Source organism: Ctenocephalides felis, unplaced genomic scaffold, assembly GCF_003426905.1.
Source record: "Ctenocephalides felis isolate EL2017-DRISC unplaced genomic scaffold, ASM342690v1 CF-g0.4_SCAFFOLD_02242, whole genome shotgun sequence".
Classification (NCBI taxonomy): domain Eukaryota; kingdom Metazoa; phylum Arthropoda; class Insecta; order Siphonaptera; family Pulicidae; genus Ctenocephalides; species Ctenocephalides felis.
In genome coordinates this window covers 16365-32955 of record NW_020538396.1, presented here as the reverse complement: position 1 = coordinate 32955, position 16591 = coordinate 16365, and the positions used below count along the sequence as shown (strand labels likewise).

Sequence of the window (16591 nt, the reverse complement as noted above, 5' to 3'; positions counted from 1 at the left end):
TTAGATTCATGTGCATAAATTATATTTCAGTTATGTAGCTGTTAATGTTTTTCAAATCCTCAGTAGATACTTAATAATAATATCAATTATATCAATATAAGCATGTTTAAAAATTTACCAAATAACCCTCCAAATAAATTTTGGTCGATTGGAGGCCGCTTACTCCTCATCCCAGTGGCTGAGAAGTTTTTCAACTGCTCCCCATAAACGAGAAGCAGCACCTCCCTTACTACATTCACCCAGCCATTTTCTGTTCCGTTTGCTTTCGACATTTGCTCAATATATATTATTTTATTTTTGGGAAGAAAGAATCCACACCCTGGAGATATTTCTTCCTACAGAATTAAACATATTTAGTCCTAGCATTGAAAATATCTTATAAAAGCAAGCATTTTATTCATTAATTTACCATGTTTTCTCCAGGAGTGTAGAAGCATGCTGGAATCTATAAGTAGAAAAAAGATTGTTGATTGGAACATAAATTATATCCTTAATTACAGTGTGAACTAAAAGTCAATTTGCTTTTGAATGGGTCACATATGGAGTTTGTGTACCTTTTAAATAAAGAAAAAAGTAAAAAGACTTACGGTGCGCTCTGCATAAATATTACATGGTTTATGAAGAGAAGTTTATAACTACCTTGAATTTATAGTTGGATTCGACCATTGCATTTGATTGCACATTCTCAATCTTCTTCACCTCATTTTGTGTTTTATATGCAACCTCCAATGCAGTTAACCACACACGTGCACTCTCTATTATTTCCGGGGTAACTAATTCAATAGAAATATGTAGTTATTCGATATAAAAAACATTATTTTTAAAATATTATACTGTACCTTTAAAAGAAATTGTCAGAGGGACTGCGTTAACATTGTCCTCTGAGCACTGTAGTTCTGCTGATTTAGCAGAACTACAACTCTCTTCAGAATCACTGTCATTCACATTAATTATTTCCTGAATCTCATGTGTAGACTCAGGAGCTCCATTAATAATAAGCACGTTGCCTTGGTCGTCAACATAATCGATGGGTGTATCATCAAGTATCACATACTCCTGGTCAACATTAGTGAGGCTAAGTGCATTACCACCATCAAAAATAGTTGGCTTAACCCTTAGCCTGGCATCCATAACTTTTCGATTCGATAGAGCAACTATCTGCTCTACCTTTCGATTTTCTTGTAAAGATGCATTTTCCTGAACAATGTTTGCCATAAATATTTTGTTAGCAGGAACATTTATGTCGCCATCCACACTAACAATCATATTGTTCAAGAATTGCATATCATCTAAAATTCAATATTTTCAGTTAAAAATAAATTTAATACATTTTATAAAATAATCATTGAGATATACATACCGCTAATAGCCAAAACCTTTGCTTCGCCTCTGCCTGCCTTAACATTGTTGCTTGTTTTCCACTTTAATTTTGTGATTGCATTTACATACCTATCAGTAGGGCAAATACTCCTCAAAGGAAATATATCGGTACAACGTGGATTTGATTCCATCCACAACACTAACGCAAACATTTTTGTTCTAGGCATTTTTAATAATTAAATAAATTTAATAATTAAATTTAAATAACACAATTTAAAGCAAAAACGAAACCCAACAAGTAAACCGCGCGCAAATGATCAAATCACTCTACCGACGCCAACGCCATTTCGCTATTCTCGGGATTTTACTATGTTTCAAAAACCAGATGTTGATAACAAGTTGACCGCCGACCGTAGTTTCGCTACTTTTATGCATTATGTGTTCCTTCGTCTTTATTTATGTTATTATTATGTTATATTATTATGTATTTATGTTAAAATTAATGTAAATAATAGTATTATTTATTTATGTCTTTCTGCCTTTCTGCATTATGTGTTTTTTCGTCTTTATTTATATCATTATTTATGTTATATTATCATTTATTTAGATTAAAATTAATGTAAATTATATTTTTATTTATTTATGTTATATTTTTTATGATCACATAATTTTCAGTTTGCTATAATTATAACATAAAAAAAATGAACATAGGCATTCAGAGTGGTCGGCAGACAACTTGTTAAGCTTTTATGGCGCGAAATGTACGTGCACATTGAATTTCGTTGCATATACAGTTTTTTGTGTTTGCAATTTTGGTGTTTTCATTTTTTGAGTTGTTTTATATATTAATTGTCATTTATATAAGTATTAAAATGATACCAAGGAAATCTATAGATCAAGTTGGCCCTCGACAAATGCGAAAACGGCTAATGCAAGCTTTTAATAGAGAAAATAATAGAGAATCTATAAACTTAGTTGAAAATATTTCAACTCTCACACGGTAAGCATGTAGATTTCATTTCATTTTATAAATCAATTATTTTTTGTATTTTTGTTACACATATCAATTTGTCTAATTATACGTTTTACAGTGATGATGGTGTACGATATGATACTATTCTTGAAAATGATGTTTATGATTATTCTCAACAAAATGATCAAGAAGATGAACTTGAACATAAATGTGTGTTTGAAGTGGAAGATGAATCTGAATTAGATCAACCCGAAGAGAGAGAAGTCAATTTTGATGAACAGGTTTACGAAAATGCTCCAATAACAGTATCAAATAGCATGTTTCTCATATTAATGATTTTTTTACGTCATAACGTTTCACTAGAGTGCATAGCTGATATAATTGCTGTTATTAATTTGCATTGTATGAAAAGTAGACTGGTTAAAAACAGTCTGTACAAATTTAGAAAATATTTTTCTTTAGATCATTCTGAATTTATTAAACATTACTATTGCCATTTCTGTGGACGAGTGCAACTGGAATCTGACAGCATTTGTCCATCATGCCCCCCAAAAAAAATCCATATTTTATTCAATTACCATTTCTTGAACACTTGAGAGAAATGTACAAGAGAGATGGATTTTATTCGAAGCTACAAGATTGCCATAATAAGCGGATAAATAATAACCCAGATTGTATATCTGATGTCTATGATGGTGTTTTATACCGTAAATATGTACAAAAGGGCTTTCTTTGTAACCCTGACAATATTTCATTCACTTGGTATACAGACGGCATACCAGTATTTAAATCCTCAAAAATCAGTGCATGGCCTATTTATCTAACACTTAATGAGTTACCTATTAAGGAACGCAAAAAAAGGGAAAATACATTATTATTAGGTCTTTGGTATGGAGACAAAAAGCCTAATATGAATTATTTTTTTCATGTGTTTTATGATGATCTAAAGAAACTTGTCAATGGTATTGAGGTTTACATACCATGTCGGAGAATTAATATTACAGTCAAGGGTATTCTTTTGTTGGGCACTTGTGATTTGCCTGCTAGAAGTGATTGTTTAAATTTTGTCCAGTATAACGGGTACTACGGTTGCTCATATTGTTTTTGCCCAGGCATGAATTTTACATTAGAAACAGGTGGTAATGTTCACGTATACCCATATACTAATAATATTGAGAAAAGAACATTACAAAATTGCAGATCATTTGCTGACAATGCTTCAAGAGATGCACCAATAATGGGAATCAAAGGTCCCACAGCACTTTCACTGATTATGCCTGATTATGTCATGGGGATGGCCATTGATAGGATGCATTGTGTAGAAGGTGGTGTTGTAAAAAAATTGTTATCTTTATTTTTCAATACTGAATTTAAAAATAAGCCTTTTTCTTTATATGCCGTGATAAATGTAATTGATGCTAGATTAAAATCAATAAAACCACCCAAATTTGTGCATCGGATGCCTCGAAGTGTTACAGAGTTACTACATTGGAAAGCATCAGAATTAAAATTGTGGTTCTTTCATTACTCGTTACCTGTTTTGTATGGAATTCTTGCACCACAATATTTTGAACATTATGTGTTGCTCGTGGCTGGAATTTCGATTTTGAATTCCAATACTATATCTTTGTATAAACTTGATGTTGCTAGAGATTTTTTACACAAATATGTTAAATGTTTTGAATACTTGTATGGTGAAATGTACTGCTCCATAAATGTACATCAATTATTACATTTACCAGACTGTGTACAGAATCTTGGACCATTGTGGGTATATTCTTGTTTCGAATATGAGGATATAAATGGCCAATTATTAAAATTAATTCATGGAACACGGCATATTGATTCTCAAGTAAGCAAATCTCAAGAATTTTATATAAAGAAGGAGAAAATAATTGAATGTATGAAAAATAAGGAAGTTAAAGAGTTTTGCTTAAAAAGAAAAAAACAGGTGAAGATAATTGAAAAATATTTGAACATACTTATAGTGTTGGAGTATATAAAGTATTTAAAGAGTTTCCAAGCAAAGTAGAGGTTGCACTTCGAACCTCTAACATTACAGTTGAAAACATTTCTTTAAAATACTATCTTCGAGTTTTGAAGAATGATCAATTATTTATTGCTGAAATGTACAGGAATAACATGCAAACTTATTCCAGTGCTATTTCTTACAATTTAAATAACAAATACAATATTGGATTCTTGCATTATTTTTTAAAAATTAATAATGAACATTTTGCTATTGTGGAAGAATCCAATATTGAAGATTGCTTCATCGGCAAAGGTCACAAATATAAAAGTTTAAATTATTCATTTATAAAAAAATGTACAAGAAAAAAAAGCTTCATTGCTATTCCTGTAAAATCATTACTATATGTTTGTATATATATCAATATTGATGGAAATATTTATGTAGGATTACCTATAAATAAGTATGAATTAGAGTAAAAAAAAGGCAACAAAGAGTTAAAAATAATTAGTTTCTTTTATGTATGTTATGTACTTAATAAATTTTATTATTAAAATGTTTTTTTTATTACACTTTATTATTAGTTGTAATACATTTAATTATGTTTAATTATTTACATGAGAAATTGGAGATTTGACATATCATATATTCTGTTTATACATTTAAACAAACATGTAAATTTAAGCATTTTTCAGATGTTCTGCTAGTGGTGAGGTTATGTTGTATATGTCAAAAATATAATGTGTTTATTTGTAGTACTTTCGATTCTAAAAGAGCTTGTAACTGTTTTTACGTACTTGGAAAGAGCTTTATGTACCTAAAAGCAGCTAGTTCGAAGCGTAGGGTCCTAATTAGAACTTATTTTTTGACTCGGGATTACCGAATCAGACAATTTTATATAACCCATTTTTCAATTTAGCGCATTCATCAACAATTTTATAATTCGAACTTGCCATTCCGTTGAAATATTTTTATTCCTTACATTTTTCCAAATATTTTCCCAATTGAACTCGGATCTGTCTCTAATTATTTTAGGAATATGTTCTGTAATTAATGTATTATAAATTTGTTTTGTCGTTATTTCTCTATCAAACCATTCTGCGTTGTTGGCTATTACTTCCAATCTTTTTTCAATAGCATGTGGTGAATTGTTTTGTTGTGACCATAATTTGATAAATTCACTATTAATATTATTAGTTTTATAGCATTTTACTATTTGTCTTAACATTAACTCTTCACTTTTTTCTTCAGTATCTATTAAACTCAGACCTCCTTTTGAATCATTTAATCTTAATTGTTTTCTATTTATTCTTATTTTATAATTATTTCACAAGTAGTAACCTATTAATCTACTTTTTGTGCATCTAAGGTTCTCATAGTAAGCGCTTGGGGTATATACCATAATTTTGAAAGCACATAATAATTTACATGCCAAACTTTTTGAATCAAATTAATCTCCTTGACAATTTTATGTTCAAAGTTATCCTTATTTTATTTATTATTATTTCCCAGTTTTCATTAATCATTTCTTTTAAATTATTGCTTTCTCTGTCTCTTTTGTTACCAATTAAAAGGAAAGTTGATTTTTGTTTATTAATCATGGAACCCGAAATACTGCAAAATTTTTCAACTATATTTATTGCTATTAATTCTTCTTCATTATTTTTAACTAATATGGATACATCGTCTGCGTGTGCTAAAACTTTAATCTTTTTTTGCATTATTTGTAATCCTTTTAATTCCCTCGATAAATCCACAAGCAATGGATCTAAGGCGATCACAAATAAAATCATCGAGAGAGGACATCCTTGTCTTACTGACCTACCAATTTTGATTTCATTAGATAAATAACCATTTATTAATATTTTTGACGATGCATTTTATATAAGTTTTTTATATATTTGTTAAATTTTTCTGGTACTGAAATTTTCTCTAAAACTTTAAATAAATATTCATGCGATAACATATCAAAGGCCTTTTGAAAATCTATATTATTAAGGCAGCACTTTCATTTGTTTTTATTGTTACAATATATGATTAGGTTTCTGATAGTTACAAGGTTTTCAGTTATATTTTTTTCATCTACACAACATGCCTGTCCTTTGTTTAAAATTGGTTGTACGCTGTCCTTTAATATATTGGCAATTATTTTGCACAATAGTTTCGTATCTGTATTCAAAAGTGTTATCGGTCTAAAATCTTCGTATTTTTGCATTTTTAATTTTGGGTATTAGTATTATTACACCTTCAACAAAATCTCTATTAATCTTTTCTGGTTTTTTAGATATTCATTTAAAATTTCAACCAAAGTCGGTGTAATCTCATCGCTATATTTTTTATAAAATTCATAAGGAATACCGTCTATTGCTGGCGTTCTATGTGTACTGGAGTTTTTTATAGCATTAGTTTGGTTTCTCATTAAAAATAAGATTTATGCTTTGGTATATTACCAATGAAATGCGTATTATAATTTATAATAATGGTTTATTAACAGTTTATGTACAGAGATATCTTATCGCGACAACTACCCGGGACCGACTGCCTGTTCTACCATCCGTACGCACCATCAGGCACGACCCTTAACATAGCGACGTTGCCATACGCTTACAATACTCCCCCTCTAGTGACGAAGTTCACAAAAATCCGGCCTGCGAAAAATCCGGAAACCGAACTCGGCGTCCTCGTCTCGTTGAAGAGTTTGGTTGTGCAATTGGCTCAGGCTCTGTCGGGCTCAACGGCTGAGATCTGCTGTTGTTATCAGATTCCAGCCGGATTGTTTACGGAATCTCATTAGACTGCGACGGAACGGATTCAGCATTTTCTTCTGGCGCTAGTGTGCATGCTGGTTTCATACGGTCGATAGATATGGTGACATTTTTGCCATGCATACACACCACAAAAGTCTCTGCAGATCTGGGTTTACCTCAAAAGGACTCTCATATGGATTCTGCAGAGGTCTTTTTGGGCCATCGAATGAAAACGCTCTCCGCAGTCATTAAATCTTTAAAGACAAACGTTATCTTCTGGCCATGTCGCGTTCCATTGGTGGGGCATATCTTTTGCATGTGGTTACGCAGGTCATTCATAAAGTTTTTTTCGCCGTAATAACTCGTCGGTGTTACGTGTAGCATTGGTCCAGGCAATTGCAAGGCTTCGCCATATACCATTTCCGCAACAATAGCTTGCAGATCCCCTTCCATGCTGCACGAATTCCTAACATAACCGTCGGTAATATTTCTGTCCATCTTTTACTGCTATGGCATCTAATAGCTGCTTTGAGCTGGCGGTGGAATCTTTCAACCATCCCATTGGCTTTGGATGGTATGCCGTAGTCTTGTAATGACTCGTTCCCAGCAGCTGATTTAGTTGACTGAATATCCGTGACTCGAACTGCCTTCCGTGGTCTGACGTTAGCCGCAGCGGTATACCAAATCTTGCAATCCAATTAGAATAGAAGGCTCGCGCTACGGTGGAGGCTTCTTGATCTCTAATTGGAATTGCTTCCGGCCATCTAGAAAATCTGTCGACGCATGTCAGGCAATACCGATATCCTTCTGACAATGGTATTATCACTATATCAATATGTACGTCCTCAAATCTACTCGATGAAAGTTCAAATTGTCTCGTTGGCGCCTGCACGTGCCTACAGACTTTTGTCCGCTGACATGCGACGCAATTTTGTCCTGCATGTGCAGATCGATCCACTAAAATTTTAATTGAATCTATTAATTTTACTGAAATTTCAAGTATAACCTGTATACAATAACTTTAAATTACCTTCAATGAGGGATGAAACATCACGTGATCCAGAATGCAATGAGATTATTTCATTTTGAATTACAATTTCTTTATTAAGTGATGTTCCTGCAACTGTTTGCACTGTAAAGTGCATTGTAAAAAATGGCTTTGGTTGACAATCTTCTGCAATAAAAATAACACATTTTAATTAACTTGTTTAATAATTACAACACAAACTATATTACTCAGAGATAAATCACATGAAATTCAAATCCTATATAGATAAATCATCTTACCTTTCTTACAAAAATTGTCTTCTTGAAGGAAGCAATTCACTTTTAATAATGAATCTCCCTTAAATCCTGGCACTTTCAAAGTAGGCAAACAACCTAATTTCAGGTTAGAGCCTTGCCAAGAGCCAAGCATTCTGCACGTCTTACTAAAATGTTCGGTGCACACACGTTTTTTTCGATATATTTCACTCCAACTTAAAGTATTAAGTACCGGAGCCTGAATACGCTTTAACCATTCGTCGAAAACTTTTCCTTCATGGGGGAATCTATGTAATAATGCATTTTTACGTACATTACCACAGCCTGGAACTATGCATTTAAATCCCATACTTTTTAATTAAATTCAATTTTCAACAATTTTATTTATTAAGTACAGAACTAGTAAAGCACAATCACGAGCCATGAATTATTCAACAATGGAGAACGGATGAAAATAAATGGTTTTCCCAGGTTTCAAGTTAAAACTAAACGAACTTAACCAACTTAAAAAACTTGATATTTTAGAATTACATGGGTACTACCAACCTGTTAGACAAAACATCGGCTCACTAGCGCCAAATTTTCCCCTAGATGTGGATACCACGAATCACGGTTTTTGAACGAGGATTTTGCACTGAGTGAAAAGGCCCTGGTTCCGACCAAACCCTAGACAATATAATAATATAGACGTTTCTCTTTCCCGATATTTTGGTTCAGAGAGCTAAGGTTAATAACGCCCACAAGATCGAATTGGCGCTTCAGTCGCATATCGCTCGGCGTTCGAATTAGAGCGCCAAAATTTGAAATAAAAATATTTAGTTTCAAAAATAATAAAAAATGTATATTTTGAAAAATAATTTATTTCAATTTAATTGTTCATTACAATATTATATTTTAACAATAATATATTATAATATGTATAACATCACATACAGGTTTAAATACAAAAGACTTATATATAATAATATTTCACTCTAACGCTAACTTGTAACTACAATAATGTTAGTAAAATGCAGTCAAATGTCATCAGTAAATCATAATACATAAATGATTCAATAATTCGATATCTAATGATAATAAAATTAATTAAAATACAGTCATCAGTATTCACATTAGACGAATCGAGAATATTATCATTTACGTTAGACTCGCACAAGGTATTGACTGAAGCATTAGACAATTAAATTTTTAATTAATCAATCGCACCTTCTGTTTTATCATGCTCACAATGGACAGTGTAATAATTGACGGATTGAAGCTTATTGACAACAAGGCTTTTGTAGGATCCAATAAATGCACGGCAAGAAGGATTAGTATTATTAACCCCTTAACTTGTAATACTACCAAAAAAATATTTATTCTATGAGTTTTATTCTAGGACTATAAAGATTTAGTATAACTTAGCAAATACTAAATTACAGTATTTGTGTATTACGATTTACAAGAGCAATGCTCAACGCTTATTAAATAATAATCATCCCAAGCAAGATTTGACACTTTTCAGCATTCTTTCAAAATGAATCAAGTCATATCAAATGACTGTTGCATTATATACACCAAAATATGTATAAAATACGTTCCACACCTTTTATTATATATACTACACTTCCTCTCTACATTTGAAAGTCATACTTTTTGTTTAGACAACAATTAAAACTTTATAAACAATTATACACAACACTTGTGAATAGAACAGCGGTAAATCACAATAACAACCCAGATCAAAATGGCTGCTTGCTGCTAGAGAATTAACAAACTGCCATTTGATATCGGCTCACTAGCGCCAAACTCTCACCTAGATGTCGATACTTTAAACACGGTTTGTGAACGCGGATTTTGCACTGAGATAGAAGGGCCTGGACCAAACCGTCGATGATCTTCGCACAGCGTTCGTACGCGCTCTTTCGAACCTTACCGAGCGCTCGCGCGCGTATGCGATCTGCGCCTACGACGAAGGGATGAACCGTCTCGTCGGCGCTCTACCTGCTTCCTCAGGTCAGAAATCTCTGTTCGCATATTCCGCAATTCTGACGCGATGTTGTAGTAAAAATCATCCGCGTGCTACGATGTGCTTGCAATCGCCATTGTTGTTGCACCCGATGCTGTCTACAATTCCATAATTCGGTCGGCGGCTTTCGCATTCAAATCTTTGTCAGATATTAACGCTTGCACATGCGTACGCAATCGCGACGACCACATTAAGTGTAGCATTTCTTTTGAAACAGCTGAACCCGCTAATGAGCATAGGTGCCGGAAAACTGTGATGGGGATCTATTACCCATTTTCTGACCTTCCAACAACTGGCGTAGTTTTGTTTCATAGAGATATCTTATCGCGACAATTAACCGGGACCGACTGGCTGTTCTGTAATCCGTACGCACCATCCGGCACGACCCTTTGGCGACGTTGCCATACGCCTACAATGGTTTAATTACAAATTTATTATATATTTACTATATTCTAGACCCTATCTACTGTTTTTAACTTAATTTATAGAAACTAAAATAGATGACTTTACTGTGCCCAATATGAACTTACGAATCCTTCGTTCAAAATGAAGAAATTGACTCTCTTATCTCTATAATACTATTTATCCAGTTAATTTGAAACGTTTGGCAGTAAAGTCAAATAAAATTATATTTAAATAGTTTTTGTACAATCTAATAAGTTTTTTCTTATTAAAAGTTTGAAATGAAATGATTTTCAAATTGCGCTTTGGTGCGGCTTGTGTCCCACGTTTAGAATCACTATAGTTCATCACGTTTGAATGCTGAAAACACTAAAACATCGTAAAACACATCTTTTCTAAATTTACCCCTCGTTGTCGCTACGAAGCTCTTCCAGACTGGCGCTGTATAGTTTTATTATTGTTATCCATTGCTTTTTTATTGTATCTTGTCATTGGAATTGGCTTATTTTTCCGTAAGAAATTGTTCATCACTTTTACACAAGTTTTTAATAAAGAATATTATGAAGATTAGACTGGCGCTGTATAGTTTTATTATTCTTATCCATTGTTTTTATTGTGTCTTGTCATCTGAATTGGCTTATTTTCTGTAAGACATTGTTTATCACTTTTACACCAGCTTTTAGTAAAGAATATTATGAAGATTAGACTCGCACTGTTTAGTTTTATTATTGTTATCCATGGCTATTTTATTGTATCTTGTCATCTGAATTGGCTTATTTTCCCGTAAGACATTGTTTTTCAGTTTTACACCAGTTTTTAGTAAAGAATATCATGAGAGATTTGGAAAAATAGCATTTAAATTATATTTAGTGTAGCTGCAATTAAATTATTGAAGAACATTCTTTTTAAGAGTTTCTAATAGTTTTAATTTAATATTGTCTACAGTGCATAGACTATGTATGAAATGATGTAATACTTGACAACATTTATGAAATAATAAAAAAAAATATTGTCACTAGAACCTTCACAGAATTTTCTGTTTTTGATTTCTTCATAGAGCACCTCTATATTCGAGTGAACCACAATTGTCATCACCTTCACAATTGGAAGCTGAATGACGAGATGATGAATTATTTGTAATCAATCTTCTATAGTAAGATATTAAAGACTAAGGATTTGGTTTCTTATTAGATACACCTTGCCTTTTTGTTCTGACAAAAGAGTTTTCCAAGAAATCCTGATTAAAATTTTGGGTACGCAAATAATTAAACCCATTTATTAATCGGATTTTTTCTCAAATATGTTCCAATCTAATCAGGTTAATATCAAACACTATAATTAAATGTATTGTATTCAATGAAACATTTTAAAGCACATTTAGCCTATGGCAGGAAAATTCTTAATTCACTTCGGTCAAAACTTACGGAACTAATAAGTGACATTACGTAAATTTTTTTACTCAAATAAACTTTAGCTTTTTTATCTAAGATCTATATTTATTAGTTGTGGTTTATTCAGGTTATCAAAAGAAACTATCGCTAACGAATATGGTTTATTTAGTCGATAATAATCTATGACTGTTCTAAAGCTTGAGCAGTTAATATGATATTCAGTTGTTACGGGAGCACCCACAATTTATATTGTATTTTCGTTCTTGGATAAATTTGTAAATTAATCGACTATACAACACATTGGGATTTGAAATGTATATTGGCTTTTTATTTTTTTAATTTTATTACCACAGATGAAAGTTTGTTTCATGACTTACATTTTAATGGTAATTAAATACGAATAGTAACAATGTAATTTTTTGCCCATGCCTCTTTAATAGACATCACCTGATTGGCGGCAGTGAGGCGGAAAAAAATCTCTTGCTTATTCTTTTTCTTTTCCACAATAATAATATTACTACTTACTGATCATGTACCAGCTACAACATAAATTTTGTTATAACTATAAGTTATAAAACATGTATTATCTCTATATTTTTGGATTCGCACAGACACTAACAAAAGTCACTTATTACACTAATTATACAATAAAACACAACTCCCTATTTTTTACGAAGAACAACTCGTACGGTTGATTAAGTTATCTAAAACAGCTTAGCAGGACTAAGTTGTTTTATTAATTAATCCACCGGTAATGTTCAAATCCAATATCAGGAATGCCGGCGAACCCAGGTCAAAATTCCTGTATTCAGGTAACGTTGCTCGGAGCCCTGTCTAGACTTTACAATGTTTTCAGTAATAGTTTTCACGTTTAGTTCGAATTTCAGAGATGCCGGCGAACCCAGGTCAAAATCTCTGTATCTTTTAATTAAATGCGTTACGAATGAAGAATTAAAAACTGACTCACTTTTTAACAGGAATACTGTGCTTTTTATACAAAAATGTCCACCCTGATTTTCGGTGGAAGATTCAATCGAATTTGTTCGTCACAGTATTTCTGTTACTTTTTCTTGTTCCCCGTAAGCAAAAATTATTCAATCTCTACCAACCAATCAATTTTTGCTTCTAGGATTCCTACAACTAGGCTATGCGCTAGAGACTCGAGCGTATTTGTGTTTAATTTCTGTCAACAGATACACTCAGTGCTGCAAGCCTCAGCATAGCTTCAATACATTTGTTAACTAAACTAATCATATAATATTATTTAAATAATATGCACGCTACAGTTATTATTTTTTGGCCTTCTAATTTGTTTTCCAATTCTTCAAGTAAAGGATCTAAACGGATCTTTCAATTTTTACATAATCAGATAGATTTCCATTTATTTGTAATCTTGAGTTTGCGTTTTTACTAAGATTCATTATTGCTTTCGTTATTCTATCAGGAATTGATAATTTTTTAATTCTTGCAGCAAAGGCAGTCCAAGACTTTCTTAAAATCTATGTTTATCATAGATGCTTTTCATTAAAGATTTAAAAACGCAATTGGTCTATTATCTTCGGCATATTTTGCATCTTTTTTCGAAATTAATATTATTATCTCTTCATTAAATTTTTTATTTATTTTTTTCGGTTTGTTTAATAACTCATTAGATATTTTAACCAGGAAAGGTGTTAAAATATCCTCATACTTTTGTTAAAATTTGTATGGTATGCCAACTATCCCAGGTGTCCTGTGCTTACTGCTCGTCTTGACCGCTTCCGTACTTCTTCCGAAATTTCTTTTTTTAATTATTCATTACAAATAATGCTAATATTTTTATTATACTTCTTAAGTATGACATCAATTTCCTTATAATCTATTAATTTTTCTTTGTAGAAATTTTTGTATGATTTTCCATTTCTACAATTATTTATTTAGAATTCTTTTTAACAAATATTTTTTTAATAAATAACAATTTAATGAATTTTCTCTCTCCATTTATTTTTTCCTCTGCTCTTCTTCTGTAATTTTTTCGGTCTTTGATCTTATTTTAGTTCCTTTTTAGTTTTCTAATTGTGGCTTTTGTTTCTTAAATTATTTCCCACATTTCACCATTATTATTGTGATTTATATTTGCCTCATTTAATGCTTTTCAAAAAAAAAAGTATTATTGAATTCTTCCTGGAGAATTTTTTTGCAATGTATTTTAATTTGCTTTTTACTTTATTTTGCCACCAATCAATTATATTTGTACTTGGCGAATTTTTAACAATTTTCTTCGATTCTTGTCTAAAAAAATATCAAAATCATCGGATTTAAGTATTTTTGTATTCATTTTCCAGTAACTTTTTCCAAAACATGGCACTGATGTTACACCTTTCAATTATAGAATTACCGCATTGTGGTCTAAAAATGCTACTGGGATTACTTTACAATCAACTATTCTATTTTTTTTTATTAAAGTATCAATATAAAATCTATCTTGATGCCGAATCTCATTTAATAAATATAAACCTACGCATCTTTTAATTTTAATTGGTTCAACAATCTTTTTAGTGCTGCGCTATAATTTGCTCTTCGTTTTTGGTCCTTAGCATATAATACACTATTAAAATCGCCTGCGATCCTTATATTAGATTTGTTTGGTCCTATTATACTGGCTATATCTTCTTCAAATAACTTCTCCTTTTGTGCACGTTGACCATTATCGGCGTGGCCATAATGACTTTAAATTTAAATCATCTATTTTGGCATAAGTTTTCATGAAGAATTACATTATTAATTTCAATTCCTGGTGTTGTTAATATAGATGTACCTCTTTGATTTTCATTCATGTTTATTATAACTTGATACGGTTTAAAAAATCTTAAATCATTTTCATTTATTTCCTGTAACAATATTATATCTAAGTCATTATCTGTTATAATTTTTTTCAGTAATATTTTAGTCGTTAGACTTCTAATACCATTTATGTTTATTGGGACAATATTTCTGAATTTATAATTATTCATCAATGTGTGTCCTTAAAAAGAAATTAAAGCAGAAAATCTAAGTTATATAGTTTTAATTTTTGATATTTCTTTACTTATTTCATGATTAGGCTTTTCACCATATTCTTTACCATATTCTAGTAAATTGTTTTTTTCTGATATCATATCTATATCTGTGTCCTTCAGTATACAATTCATTGAAGAAATTATTGTATTTGTTTCCATGGTTTCAATTATATCTTTCATTACTTTTTCTGTATTTGGGGTTATTTTAATTTTTTTGTTACTGATAGGAGTTTTTTCTGTTTCATTTATGCTTTGATTATTTTCTTTTTGTTGTGTTTTTGTATTCATTCATATAACTAGAACTTTCTTTGTTTTTTTTTAATTATTATTTTTCTTCTTTTTTATTATTTATTTCTTCTTCCTTCTTCGTATATATAATTTGTTAATTTTTTTTCTTTTGGATATCAACAATTTTATCTATTTTGTTTTCTTCATTATTATTCACTTTTGGTTTATTTTTCACTAAATCTTTCAATCTCTCTCCTTTTTTTGAATTTATCGTACATTCTTTTTTCATGTGGTTTGTTTCTCTACATTTAAAGCATTTTTTTAGTTGTCCTCTAATTATTATCATTGTATTTTTTCCATTCACTTCAATCATGTTTTCTACAATTTCCAGTGTAGCAATTTATTATGCCTTCTCCTGTCCCTATATCTTTGTGATACTTTATTATTTTGCCATACTCTGACATTATTTTCCGTATTTGTTCTTCTGATGTCTCCCATTAGAAGGAGAAATTAATCCTTCAATTACCTTGAAATTAAATAGACGTGTGTGTTTTTTGGTTTAACACACTCCGTTATATAGTTATTATAATAACTGTTTCAATATAAATGTATACCAGGAAAGCCTGGATTTTTAACTTGTTTATTTTGTTATGCAATCTATGTGTTCACTTCAAAAGTTTAACACAAACTGTTGATTGGAATCGGAAATATTCTGCTTAGAATTTTTGGAAGGAATATCGGTTTGAAGTTTTATATTGTCAATATGTGTTCGAATGTAAGTGGTGATGTCTGGCATTACAAGACAGACATGTTTCTTAGAATGGCACTAACTATTATACGTTTGTGACCCATACAATTAGAACAGAGATTTAATCTTTTAATTGCCGACCATCTTTCATCTAGGTTTAATTGTAGAAATTGTGAGCAGTTGAAAATGTTATGATTTTTCTTGCATAAATAACATTTAAGGAATTTGACAGTGCTGGTTATGTGAATATCATAAACATAACTTTGATATTTTTGAACTTGTAATCTTAAATTGTAATGATTCTCTATATGAAAGATATTTGCTTTGAAAACAATTCTCCAACTTTTCCTGTAATTTTGTATCTAATTTTGATAAGGCGCTCGATGTTTTAGTAAGAAATCTAGGTCTGGAAGATTTAATACTTGTACAACCTTGTCAAGTTTTTGAATGAAATTATGCAACTGCGACTAGTTTCCCTGATAGCGATTATATTGGTATTTGTTT

At 31.1% G+C, this 16591-nt stretch overlaps 1 protein-coding gene across 1 annotated transcript; it reads left to right on the top strand.

Moving 5' to 3' along the window:
* Positions 1 to 2192: 2192 nt before the first annotated feature.
* Positions 2193 to 2889, top strand: LOC113380604. Its single transcript, XM_026619780.1, has 2 exons — positions 2193 to 2320; positions 2412 to 2889. Exons 1-2 carry the CDS (start codon positions 2193 to 2195, stop codon positions 2887 to 2889), a joined length of 606 nt encoding a protein of 201 aa, XP_026475565.1.
* The last annotated feature ends 13702 nt before the right edge of the window (positions 2890 to 16591 follow it).

What these genes read in the sequence shown, in the direction of transcription:
- LOC113380604 (XM_026619780.1), top strand. Translation starts at nt 2,193, where the DNA reads ATGATACCAAGGAAATCTATAGATCAAGTTGGCCCTCGACAAATGCGA. An exon ending in AATATTTCAACTCTCACACG is followed by an intron (nt 2,321 to 2,411) that starts GTAAGCATGTAG and finishes TACGTTTTACAG; the next exon opens with TGATGATGGTGTACGATATG.